We start from the raw sequence: 14,125 nt of genomic DNA, 5'->3' as shown, positions 1-14,125 counted from the left end.
TGAAATTGAGAGTCCCTTCACCTTTAAAAAGAAAATAGATGAGCGGTCTGCACATGCAAGGCGGTGCCCTTGTTTTCTTTTTGTTATTATTTTCTTGATGTTTTACTGGAGCATTTTAGATCCAATGTTTACATTTATTAATATAAAGAATTTAAAGACAAACTTCAAAACATGCCCAAATCTGTGAAAAGGCCCCTTTAAAAACACAACACATATACATATTTAAATAAGCTCATGTTCACTGAAATGTTTCTATGGCTTCCTTTATCTAAAAAATAAATGCATTGAAACCTTAAAAAAACTTAACTGAGCGACATTCATACTAAGACAGGCACTTAGTTATAGCTCTTTAATAATATGAAATTGTCCTTTTTATGGTGTTCAATAATTACAAATTATCCACGTAATTACACTATTCAGAAATGCATTTTACTTTTACTTTATATTTTATTAAATTCTATTTTTGATTTTGCTTATAAAATAAAATGTCTGTATTTCAAGCAAGACTAAATCAAAGCGCTGAAGGCACTGAAAATGTTCGTTATTCCATAATGTTAGACGCAACTCGTGTTTCACAAGTATGTTTAAGCTTTTTAAATTGCAAGTTTAAAATGAACACAACCCATTCAAATGTATACAGAGTTTGTCTTAACGAACAGGTGTGTGCACTGTTTATCCTCATATTTAAGTTAAAAAGATAACTTATACAAAATAACAATATGTCTCTTTTTTGACGTTCTGAAAGCATAAAAAGTATGATGAAAATGGTTAAATGGGAACCAGTCAATTTGAGATAAAATTTGCAATCACCATCATATTAAATGAATACTGTTGGAATATCAAATAACTATCACACTAACTTTGTTGTTGATGCATTACTTGTTACCCTAGTAGTTCACAAGGTGTCAACCAGTCTGTTACCTTAACATCGGCATAGATAACGAGTGCGCTTTTTAGCTGTTTTAACAAGTTGTTCACCTTAAACGACCTCTACATAATGACAGCAGTCACGAATGAATACATTTGACTATTTTATAGGCTGATTCGAGAGAAATCCCCTGAAATTTGGCTGCATCTGACATTGTGTCTGTGCGCAGCGTAAAGGATGTACATTGTTACACTGTTCAACGTACGGAATTCCGGACTACTCTCTGCATGTTCAAACGACACAAATTGTGGCCAAATTACACTTTCGCATTAAATCCATCTCGCAGAATTTTAGGGTCTGTTCTCGGTCACTAAATCGTCAGGGGAAGACATAATTGACTATTGATAAACACAGTTTTGCTTTCAAGATGAGACAAAAATATCGATATAGTATATTGACACGTTTAGAGAAAATCGTTTAATTATCTAAGCGCAAATGTTTTCCGTACACGGTCAGCACGTCTGGAAATCGTTCCTGAACGCCTGAATATGCTACCCTTACCTGCAAGTTTACTGTATTTGCTTTTTTGAATTCCATTTTAAATCGAAATGCATAGTGCTAAAATATGCGTTTATAAATCGAAATGAGATTTTTTTTAAACCCGCGTCATGCGAAAATGGGTCTTACGCCATATGCGCCCATCATAGCTGAAGCCTGCGTATCTCTCAATCTGGTCAGGAGATACATAATAAGACCATTAAACCGTGAGTGATTTTATAGCGGACAGCATCTGCTCTGACCAGATAACGCACATGCACAGGCTGCTTGAGCAACGTTGGTCAAAACGCCATAAGACCCATTTTCGCATGACGCGGCTATGAATGTGTGATTCGAATTTTTCAAAAGAAAACTGCGTGTTAAATATTAACAAACGATATATTTCGATGGTAGAGAAATAAATTCATAATAAGCAATGTGAGGACACATATGATGTGAACTCCCGTAGTGTAATTTGTATCTTCTAACACTTATGTTTGGTTTGACTATAAGAGCTCACATTTCATGCGGTGAATACGCGACTAACAAGTGAAAACAAACACACTGTAGTTTAACTTTTGTTTTCAATTAAATTATTTAGAAACGAAAATTTCTTTCCATTTCATCTTTATTCATGCTCATGTTACTCCTCTACCCCCACCCCGTCACCAATATTAGTAAGAAAAGTAAGAACAATAACGTTTTGTTTAATAATTTAATTTATAAAAAGGATGAAATTGTTGTTGTTGTTGCTTGTTTGTCGCATATTCGACGCATGAAATATGTGTTATGAGTTGCGAATATGGATACTTTATTTCCGAGTGTCACGATTTTTCGCAATTAACAGCGTATGACGTTTCATTATGAAACATAATGAAATATAATTTTTATGCATATTAAAATAAAACATTTTGCTTTTAATTTTTTTTTTTGCATAATGAAATTATGGTTCTATTGATCACTTAGTTAAATGGTATTGAGTTTTTATGCCCCCGGAAGGGTGGCATATAGCAGTTGAACTGTCCGTCAGTCAGTCAGTCAGTATGTCAGTCTGTCCGTCCGTCTGAATAAAAAACTTAAACGTTGGCCATAACTTTTGCAATATTGAAGATAGCAACTTGTTATTTGGCATGCATGTGTATCTTATGAAGCTGCACATTTTGAGTGTTAGAAGTTCAAGGTCAAGGTCATCCTTCAAATTCAAAGGTCAATTTTTTTAATTTCAAAGCGACGCAGTTGGGGGCATTGTGTTTCTGACGAACACATCTCTTGTTTCGTTTTTCTTCCGTTGAACAGAAAAGGAATCGGTTGTATGTGTGTTTATAATCCTTTCAAAAACACACACCGTATCCACAGCTAATAGTTAAATCAAGCTATAATTGATTATCATGATTATCATGGACCGGAGTTTTCTTAACTCGAGCGAAATCCGGGATCAGTCTATTGCGAACCTCCGAACATTTCCCAGCCATCAGATCCCCCTCCCGCTGTACTACCAGAAATCAGGCAAGCGCTATTAAAGAGGTTACGCAAAAGACGCATGATAGTGTATTGCAATCTCGACATCACTTGGTTATTCATCAGTCGTCTATTTATAGCCTCAGATTTGGAGTGAACTGAGCTGCGGTAAAATACCACTTGAAAACGTACGACGTTGTGGACTAGTTTAATCATTCATTAACTTTCTCTTCCGCCACAAGGATAGCTAAAAAAATTGTTTTATGACTTTTAATACATTAAATGATCCTTTGAAAATTATTTCAATTAACACGATATTCATATTATGTTTCAATTATTAAATGAGTTTAGTTCAAGAACTGAAACAACGCCGCGAATTATTTCTCGGCGCGTTTGCAGGCAGTGATCAGGTTTCGGGTCATGATCAAAACTGGCTTGCAAAACGTGCTCTTAACCTTAGTTGTTCGCAAGCGAACAACAAAAAACTGTCAGTTGAATCCCAGCGTATTTGTGGTTTCAGATGACATACGGAAATTTAAAGACGTATATAAGAATGGTGGATCTACAGATGCTACCAGAAAGATGCTGTTGCACATTCAGCAACTCAAGCAGCCTGATAGATTTTCTCGCCTCGTAGCTGAGGTGGAGGATTCTGGTATGTTTAATGTTTCATGGTTTTCTTTTTTGGTTTCGTGGTGATTTTGATTAATCAGCAGAACATAAACATAGAAATTGTGTAGATACTTAACAAGATAACTGTTTTAATATTACAGACATTTATCAAAACCGGAATAAAGTCTCCGAACAGACATTTGCTTTTAATATCGGATTCCAATATTTCTTTATATAACCTTTACATAATTGTTCTGTTTCTGGCGCAATAGCTTCACATATACTACTGAATGTATAAACATGAAGCCATAAACATTGAATAAACTTATAGTTAATTTGAAGATGCAACCTCTAGTTGAAAGTGAAAACTTCCAGTATGTACGGTACATTTATAAATTTACCATCTTTAAAGTATTCAACCCCATCATTTGTTAGGGAATCATCTGCTTCGTTTCAGAAAACTCAAAAGTGCTTACAATCCTTAAGGCAGAACAATTTCCAATTATGTTTGAGAGCAACTCAAAGGAAGTATTGAAGAAGAACCTTCAATTCATCGGTGCCTACGTGGAGCTTATCGAGATCTTACCAGTTCTTGTCGCTTGTAAACTTATAAGTGACAGAGAAGCCAAAGATATTAGAACAACATGCAACTCAACGAGTTCATTTAAAGCCGCTCTGGATTTGATGTTACTTGTGACAAATAAAGAAGAGTATTGGCTCCCAAAGTTTCTGCTGTTTTTGATCGTGCATTCAGGAGAATACTCTTATATTGCGAACAAGATCGACCCACATCTCACTGAAGGTACAAAGCAGCACATCTTTTTTGTATCATTCTAAAATGCTGAGTAAGGTCATTTCGACATTTAACTTAAATCGCCCTATTAATACTTTGGGGATTCGTTTAGTTGAACTGCAGTGTTACCATAAGTCTCTTTCCAGGATTTACGGATTGCTCTTAAGTGCACTTTTTTTCGTTCGTATCATTACTCCTTTAGTATTGAGGGTGTTTAACAAGTGGTGTTTTGACAGAACACATTGAGAGGAATTGCATATACACGTATTACAATTACCACAAATATTTTATCAGTATTTTCGGAGTTATTGGCATTTGCAAATTGTGTGTGTGTGGTTTTTTGTGTGGAGAATTCATGCAAATACTGCAGGTATTCTAATGAATCTTCATATAATGATAGCAGGCTTTTTGGAAAAAAAGTAAACTGATATGGTAAAGGACAAAAATCTTCTCTGCAGTATGTAAAGAGATATTGTTACGGCATTTTAGTTGATCCTGTGAGGAGCATAACTTCTTAAGTATTTGAGTGAATGAAATAAACTTCCTATATTGATAGAAAACCTTTTGCGTAGGTGCATTTGGTGCACAGACCAAAACTCATTCCTTAGTATTATTTAAGTATTTATTCTTATTTTTGTGCAGAACATCTTTTAATCAACCTGCAATTTTCTTATTCGAAACATATTTGAAAATATTTACTGGATGAATATTGATTAAGGGATTTAAGAGTAAGTGAATGCCTAAAGAATTAAAGCCATTTTTTGCAAAACAAATTACATCGATTTGATTGCATTTCAAGATATAAAGATCAAGCATAATAAATACTAGTATGCGGAGAACATTGTGGTTAAGTGTAGATTGCAAAAGCTATAATTTTCTCTCCATTATTGTTAAGGTTATTTCCTTCCGTCTATTTTATATGAAGAGCCCATTTACACAGTTTTATGTCATACAATAACACGTATTTAGGGGATTTTAATGAAAATTAATATACTGAAAACTTTGAAAAGCTGTGCAGAGCACCGTGTATTTATTGAGACTGCCATTTATTTCAAAGTCTTGTGCCAAGTATAAATATTGTTAAAATCTTGATTGTTGGGAAAATTCATATATCAATAGAGTATATTGAGGTTTATTCAAAATTACTTAAACTTTGCATGCAATTTTCCTACAGGATGGTCATGCGTAAATTGCTAAGTCAGTCCGATCCAGTGAGGATCTTAGGGAGTTATTTTCCTTGTGTTATTATTCAAACATTTTTCAATGAATTATTACGTTTCCGCAAAAAGGCAATCAGCACTTGATTTCTTAAACTACACATGACTATTTTGTGTGCATTTTCAGTTTCACTTTATCGGCAATGGTTTACTTGGATTAAAAATATAATATCTTATCAATTTAACGTTATCTGCTATTATACTTGCTGGTTTTGTTCTTACGTTCAGTACGAATATAAACTGTTTTATTTTACATTAAAACTCGTATATGGCGTTCGTCTCAAAGTCAATATATTGCCCTTTTGTTTGGAGTATTTCTTATATTTCTAAAAATAACATCAAGTACTGGTTCCACCAATTAAATGGAAAAGATTGTGTATCAGTTATACCATAGAATTTCTGAAATACTATCAAATTGTAATACTTCACGGTTTACACTTAGTAACACCTCTATTTCAGCACTTGAAAAAGAAGACATTTTTCTCCCTGGTTGGTCAGTGGAGGGATTTATTGCACAATACCGAGGGGACTTGTCATCTTTACGTACAATTAATCCCTTTCACTCAACAAGCTCTGGGGAAGGTAATCATTTTCCAACAAACTTAGATTTAAAAAAATGGTGTTTCCTTTCATCAGAGAAACCCTGTGAACGGTTATAAGAAACTCTTTGTTTACCCCTGAAACCAAAGGAAATATTCTCCACTGTTCATTCCTTCCATCCAGCAAACCTTAAGAAAAGTTATCCATTATTAATGATTTAATACATACTAGAGGATTACAACCTAAACAGGTAATACACTTTTTTATCAACAAAACAAGATAAATTTAATACTCTTTTTTATTATTCCGAGAAACACTGAGGAAAATAATAAAATATTCATTCTTTTCATCCAAAAGACACAGAGGAATGTAATAAACTATTATTTTCTTCTATCCATTAAACACAAAGCAGTTTAATACATTATTATTTTCTGTGATTCAGAAAATTATCTGAAAGGTAATAAACTATTAACAGGGCTTTTCATCTGGAAATTGGGAAGAGGCCCTAGCCTTGCAAATGGGGAAATTTAAGCGCGATATATGGCCATTTTGGGAAAACATTTGAGCGCGATAAATGGCCATTTTGGGAAAAAACTTTTTAAGTATTCCATCACAGGTTAAACATTAAATCAATTTTAAACAGTCACACTAATTGTTTAAACTTTATTTTTTTTTATATATTAATGACCTGAAAATATTCTATTCGAAATTTGGCCAGCTTTATTTTAAAACAGATAAACTTTTTAACAGGTAACAACAGTTCTTGAACAGTTATCACTTTTTACGTAATGACAGACTGTCACAGTCACACAATTCTTAACAAAGCCATTTCCCTTTCTTTGGACTTTAAACTTGTCAACTAGAAGCTCCCAGTCTGTTTCACTGAAGTCATGTTTATATGAACTGATCCTCCTCAAGTCATCCAAATGTTTTGTTGAGAGGGAGGTCCTGAGGTCTGAACATATATCGTTCATGGCACTAAACGAACGCTCCGCAACAGCTGCTGAATGAGCATGGCCAGTTCAAGCATTGTATGTACACGTGGGAAACATGCTGTCAAACCGGTGTCTGTCTGCAACTCCCTGTAGACATCAGACACAGTTGTTACAGGTACTGCTCAATTGCTGAAAATGTAGAAATAAAAAAAATGAAAAATACATGATTGATAACGATACTTTTGTACAATTCTTATTTATACTGAGGCATTATTATTGAAAATGTTGAAGTTAACATTACATAATAAAGTTTTAGATACAAAGATAACTGTTACTCGCTGTAAATAGAATCAAAATCATTTAAATCTATGATTACTGTCTGGCTGACTAAATAGAAAGAACATTTTACAAATTATTAAGAAGAGTTGATGAACCAATGGACAGCTGTAGAAATAACGTCAAATAAAAATAACAGATGAAACATAGAACAGAAACACAAAGATGTCATCGCGATGTAAAACAATGTTGCACCACTTATAGGGTCATGATAATGATGGCCCTGAATTGCTCACCAAGGTTTGTCATTTTGAGCTCTGGTCATATTATTGTTTAGCGGTCCGTAGCAGAACAATTCGAGGAGTTTTGGAGTAAGGCCACATAAGAAACATTTAAGTGAAATCTGTTATAAAAAGAAAAAAATGTGACCACAAGAGTGTTTACAAGATTTTTTCTATTTAAAGCTCTTGCAACCATCTTGTGCATAGTTGCATCAAAATATGAACAATTTTGGACGAGGGCAAACCAAGGATCATTTGTGGTGTGAAGTAATTTCAAATTCAAGCCAGGTGCATGACGGACATTGATCGATCACAATAGCTCACCTTGTCACAGTCACTGTGTGACAGGTGATCTTATAATGAACAACAACTTTAAGTGAACTTTCAAATTTGATATATAACTCTCAGTTAATAACTTCACCAGAAACATGTGGGTTCTAAAAGAAAGCAACTCTTGGTCAACTACTGGGTTTAAATCGGCTGGTGCTGACACATGCCCTTGAAAAGTGTCTTTCTGTTGTTGACCTTTATGACTGGCTAGTGTCTTTATCTGGTCCTATAACAATGTGAACAGTTATAAACAGCAAAATCTTTTGAATGATTATTTTAACAAGACCTTTTACCTTAATTTCAATTTAATATAATTCAATCATATACTAAATAATTATTAATATCAGTCATACGGTATACGATTTAAATGATCTAATAAATTATCACAACATTAAATGTAACATTTTGCGATAATTTAAATAAAAAACTGCATAACATGTTATCTGCAAATAATTTTATAATCATGTTAATATGTTTGAATAAAAAAACATACCTTTCCATAATCACACAAGTCAGCAGCACTATCGGGTAAGTTAACTGGATCCAGGACACCGAAAGCCGCCAAGACATTAGATAAGAAAGTGAATGCGTCTTCGATTTCAGAAATAAGCTCATATATGAATGGTACCCCTGAAGCCTGAATGGAACCTAAAATAAAGTCTGTATGATTGATCATTCAGCAAAAACATCCTGATTAAATAATGCCAACTACAACTATGCAAAGGTATAATATGTACTTTGTAATAAGTAACCCACAAAACAGGAATATTCTAATTTAAAAGTGCACTGACAGCGAGTCAAGGCTCAGTGAGCAGGGATGATTTATACGTACCTATCATAAATTGTTTTTTGTTTAAGATTATTTAATAGATTATTTTATACGACTCCCACTTCACATACCATGTGGAGTTAGTTCAGTGGAGTTGTTATCGTCCCTCAGTCTGCGCGCCCAATCCGTCCGGTCTCGAATTACACCCAGCAAGTCATCACGTTTTCTGAAATTTATTTTCGTTAAAACGGTTTTAACTTCAAATCAAGCATATAGAAATATTCATATTAATTAAATATTTTCAGCTAAAAGTTTTCTTTCTCTTAAATCAAATTTTTTGAAGAGATTTCAAAGCTCAATACTCTAGTTTTTATAAATGTGGTGAAAATAATGATTTTGCAACAAGAAACATTCACAAATTCTGATAGTTCCCATTTTTTTTAAGAATACACTGTTACTGACAAAACATAAAACAGATATATTTACTACTAGCAATCTGCATAGACCTGTTTTTAAAAGTTAACAACTTACATACTGTTTGAGAATAATAGTAATACGAACCTGAATTCCAAATCCTCAAATTGTCCAACCTGGTAGTTCTGTATCAGACCATGGGGAGCATGTACACAAGCCTTCACACGTTCAGTCAAGTTGGTAAAATAGCCAAGGTCGCTTTGCAAATACAATGTGAGGTGACTGGTTTGAGTACGTCTGTTAACAAAAGGATCATGAGTACAAGCTGACGGTCTGATGCCTTTGTCCGGATGCCGGTAATCTCTGGTTCTCTGGTGTCATCAAGTATGCTATCCAAGCAATGGAGTAAGGATTCATAACGAGAAATGAACCGTGTGCAGGCTTTCAAATGTGACAACCACCTACAAAAAATAAACCGATGATTTCAAATTTTAAAACAGTAGTTACATTAAAACATTCCATAAGTTATCATGTCAGAGTGTTCTAGGTAAAGCAGAAATTAAGTGATCGTCACTGTAAGAGCCTGACATAAGTTGTATTAATGTTACTAAGAAGTGTTTGGACTTATAGATAAAACGGTTGAGTAGAATAACTCAAAAGTATATTATAATTAAACAGTAACATGTTAGTTGCTGCCTGGCTTATAATATACCTTGTGGCTGCAGCTCTGATGAAGGTCAATGGTTTCTCGTCATAGAGCTCTTGCATTTGGTCAAACACTGCATGCCGTTTTGCGGAAAAGTGGAAAAGCTTCCAGATCGAAACAAGAATACCCTCCACGTCAGATAATGTTGTGTTTGTTTTGAGTAGGTGAGTGAAGCAAAGCGCAAGGCGATGGTTTCGGCAGTTTACATATAGGCTATGAGGTGACATATGTCGCACCCTCTTCTGAAGACCTGAAGTGAAGAAGAACTGTTGAAATGAACTGTACGTTATTAATAATTTCTAGACTTAAACATTCTACTTTGCAATTTGTTTAAAGTGTGAAAAAATCTATAAAATGACAGTGCGTCAAACAATGCAAATGTTTCAGTTTGTGAAGTTTTAAATGGAGTTTTTTTAAATGAATATTGCGAATTTCTAAACCAATTTTGTTAGTTTATAATATGTTGTAAATGTTAATACAGTACTTGTGCGTCATCGTGAAAACCAAATGAAAGCTGCTTTGAAAAGTACTTGATTTTTACATGAAATAATTTGGTCACTGTAATGTACCTGTTCTCTTGCCGCTCATAGTGTTACAGCCGTCCAGAGCAACGAAGCGAATGTTCTTCACGTCCAACTCTTTTGATACACAAAAGGTCTGGACAGCCTCCGCAAAGTCCAACGCTTTGGTGCCATTGATGTGAACAAGCCCAAAAAACTTATCATTGCACCATTTTTGCCTAATCATCTGGCAATAATTGATACGTGTAATCTGTTCGCATTATCGGTGCTTTCATAAAAAATATCGTAAACTTTCTATCTCTCAATTCAGCAATGGTCTTCCTCGCGATGAAATCACTTACAAGTTCTACAAACTCTGTGGCAGCCCTAGGAGACAGATAATTTACATCAGCCACCAACATACTGCTTACAACAGGATCTCCCAGACTTCCCAGCAACTTCGTAATTTGTGACAGATTTTCACAGCTTTTTAATGTAACTTTTGTTCTGCTCTTTCTCTTGTTGACTTTTACTTTCCTTCTTGGATTTTATATTTGATAACATATCATTGAAATTGGTAACATTGGTTGAATACGAGGAATTCCTGTCAACACTCATTTTATGCCTTGTACTGTTTTCATGTTTGTCTAATCTTCTGGTTGGATGTGTACCTAGAACAGCGCCAGTGGAAACAAAGGCTGTTTCAGTGGATAAGTTTCCTCCAAAGAGCTCACAAAATTAGCAGATATAACCATTTTTACGTGAACTATGATACATCCATGGATAACGGTTTTCATATTGAAGAACACATTGCTTTCTGCTGTCAATAGAAATTTCTGTTTTATAGGCGTCTTATCATAATTGATCGGGTTGAGCTTTGAAAACTCATCACTGCAACTGGATTGCTTACTATCGCCCTCTACATTACTTACAGCTTCACTTACAGCTTCATTTGTACTTGTGACAGATACAGACCGTGCCGATTCAGGTGCCTTACTGATTCAAGCTCTGAAACCTCATCACTGGATTGCTTACAAACGCCCTCTACCTGACTTAAAACATTAATACTTGCAACTGTTTCAAAACGAAACGATTCATCGACGACGACGGAAAGATCGGAAGAATTATTGCTGGCGTCATGCTTGTGTTTTTTAACCCGCAGTCTAATAAAGTTTTTTATCTTAAGGGCCTGGGAACTTCCTTTTATTAACTATTTTTCGGTAATATTTACCGTTATGTGACATTTTAAAATGAAAATATAGCGATGACACCGATGACCTCCCTTGCGCGCGTGCAAAAACCGACACCGGACTTAAGAATATTATGTCTACATAATTCGGCTTAGCGGTAGTGGTGAAATATGCGAAAAAAATCGATACCAGACAAAATTACGCAAAATGTAAACATGTCAAGAGTTGTGTTTATTGCCGGTGAAACCGGAGGGGACTTATGGTTTGCGCTCTGTGTGTCCGTCAGTCAGTCATTCAGTCAGTCTGTCACACTTTTCTGGAACCTGCGATAACTGTAAAAGTTCTTCATATTTTTTCATGAAACTTGAAACATGGATACATGGCAATATGGGGATTATGCACGTCATTTCATTTTGTTCCTACGCCAAAAATTCTATTTGCTTTGGCAACAAATATATAAAAAGAAATGTCAATCGGTTTTTGTAAATTGTTCAGCCCGCATTGGGAAAAAATGTTGTTTTTTTTCAGAATTGGGAAGAAGCCAAATATTGGCCCCTGGTTTTATAAGTATGAAAAGCTATATTAATTTATTTGTTCATCCTGCAAACCCCAAAAATGGAGTAAACAATGTTTTCCTTTCAACAATCTAAGACTTAGTCAATGAACTACAATGTTCTTTCATTCAGAAAACCCAGCGAAAGGTAATATCATTAGTATTAATTTCATTCAGCAAACACAGATAAAGGTAATAACATGTTTATTCCTTTCATTCAGCAAAAACAGATAAAGGTAATAACCTGTTTATTCCTGTCATTCAGCAAACACAGATAAAGGCTATAACCTTTGTATTCCTTTCATTCAGCAAATACAGATAAAGTTAATAGCATGTTATTCCTTTCATTAAGCAAAAAACAGATAAAGGTAATACAATTTGTATTCCTGTCATTCAGCAAACACAGATAAAGGTAATAGCATGTTTATTCTTTTCATTTAGCAAAAACAGATAAAGGTTATAACCTTTGTAAACCTTTTATTCAGAAAACCCAGATAAAGGTAATAACCTTTTTATACCTTTCATTCAGCAAACACAGGGGATGGTTATTAACTATTCTTTCTTTTCATCAACCAAATCGCGAGATATGTAGTAAACAGTATTTTTTTATCCAGCAAACCCAGAGAAAGTAAACTACTTTTCATTCATTTCATCCTGCACACCTAGAGAAATTTAGGTTATCGAAGCTCGAGTTAGAGCTGCTCTTGCGTATTGAAGTATTTACGAGTACAGTGGTACAACACACATGTGTTGTAGTCAATGTATGTTTTAGATTAATCGATTCTATAGGATTTAGAATCATCGATGCTCGTGTTAAGGACGTTATTACGGTTAGTGATATACCAACATTAAATACAGTTTCAAACTAATAATTAAACTGTGGTTGGTAATGCATAGCCATTAATCCGCATACTTTTAGAATTAGTATATTATATTGATTAAAATATCACGACTGGTATATTACTTTACTTGAAAAATGTTAAGTTTTCATTTTTTCAGTATATTCGGTAATAACATTTCGCGATGTGAAATCGTAAGTACATCGCAAAAATATGTGACATAACAATATACACACTATTAATAACGCAAGTAGATTGATCAGTTTATATATAAAATATATACAATTAACTTTGCATGCACAATTTGAATTCCTGGGTTTACCACGTGACGATGATGATCAATCTACTTGCGTTATTCATAGTTAACTGGTACACAAACCGAGTAAAATTGTATGACCTAATATACTGAAAATATGAAAAGTTAACAACTTTTTTCAAGTAATGTAATAATATACCAGTCGTGATATTTTAATCAACATAATATAATAATCGTAAAAAGTACGGTATTTTAATACCGTATTTTTTCTCGTCAATCTGGTTGACGGTCCCTTTCACCTTTACCATATTAAAACGTGTGTTTAATAATTTAAACGTCTCCAAAAGTGTCAATTTATAGGTTCATTTACCACTATATGATTAAGTCATGTTCTTAATGTAAGAAAAATATTTCACTATCAGCTCTAGAATTTGGCATATGAGATCATAGAAGGCCACCACAAAACCCATTTCAAGCCGATTAGTACTTTTTTGTGCCTGCTCGCCAACTTGTTAGGATGACTTCTGTAATTTTCTATACAATTCTTTTTACAAACGATTTCCAAACTAAATCATCACAATCAACAGCAACCTCTTTTCTATAATTTTGTTTTTATCATACCGCATTGATATCTGCCTGATATAAAGTTGGCTGATGTATTTTTTATATCATAGTCAACAGGTAGTTCTTATCATAGTCAACAGGTAGTTCTTATCATAGTCAACAGGTAGTTCTTATATCAGTCATGTGTGGAGGATGGTCACGTTACTCGCTATACACTGTAAAGTAATCATTTTTAGTAAAATCGAATCAGATTCAACAAAACAAACACTTTGATACCAAGATGTAATATATTTAAAACACAAGATGCAACACAAACGGCAAAAACATTTTTTATAAATATAAAGCGCGCGTGCCCATGACGTCAAAATAAACACGCCAAAAGACAAAAGTCATATTTTCCTGCTAAAACTGCAGCTCTTTAGCGATTTTTTCATTATTTCTTTAAAATCGGGGACGTAGAGGTATGATTAACAGAAAAAAACAGGTA

The 14,125-nt window shown here is 34.1% G+C and overlaps 1 protein-coding gene across 5 annotated transcripts in view; it reads left to right on the top strand.

Moving 5' to 3' along the window:
* Positions 1 to 14,125, top strand: part of LOC127841808 (ATP-dependent RNA helicase DHX58-like) — a 95,045-nt gene that overhangs the window by 21,643 nt on the left and 59,277 nt on the right. For all 5 annotated transcript variants that reach the window (XR_008031341.1, XM_052370892.1, XM_052370893.1 and 2 more), the window contains 3 exons: positions 3,384 to 3,518; positions 3,933 to 4,277; positions 5,945 to 6,067. Coding sequence is in view for 4 of the 5 variants with exons in the window: in XM_052370892.1 (XP_052226852.1) it covers positions 3,384 to 3,518; positions 3,933 to 4,277; positions 5,945 to 6,067 (603 nt within the window). In the remaining variant the exon portion in view is untranslated. The remainder of the gene's footprint in view (positions 1 to 3,383; positions 3,519 to 3,932; positions 4,278 to 5,944; positions 6,068 to 14,125) is intronic.

Source organism: Dreissena polymorpha, chromosome 8 (assembly GCF_020536995.1).
Source record: "Dreissena polymorpha isolate Duluth1 chromosome 8, UMN_Dpol_1.0, whole genome shotgun sequence".
Taxonomy (NCBI): Eukaryota; Metazoa; Mollusca; class Bivalvia; order Myida; family Dreissenidae; genus Dreissena; species Dreissena polymorpha.
Note: the sequence above shows the minus strand (reverse complement) of the source record. Positions and strands in the feature narration are given on the sequence as shown.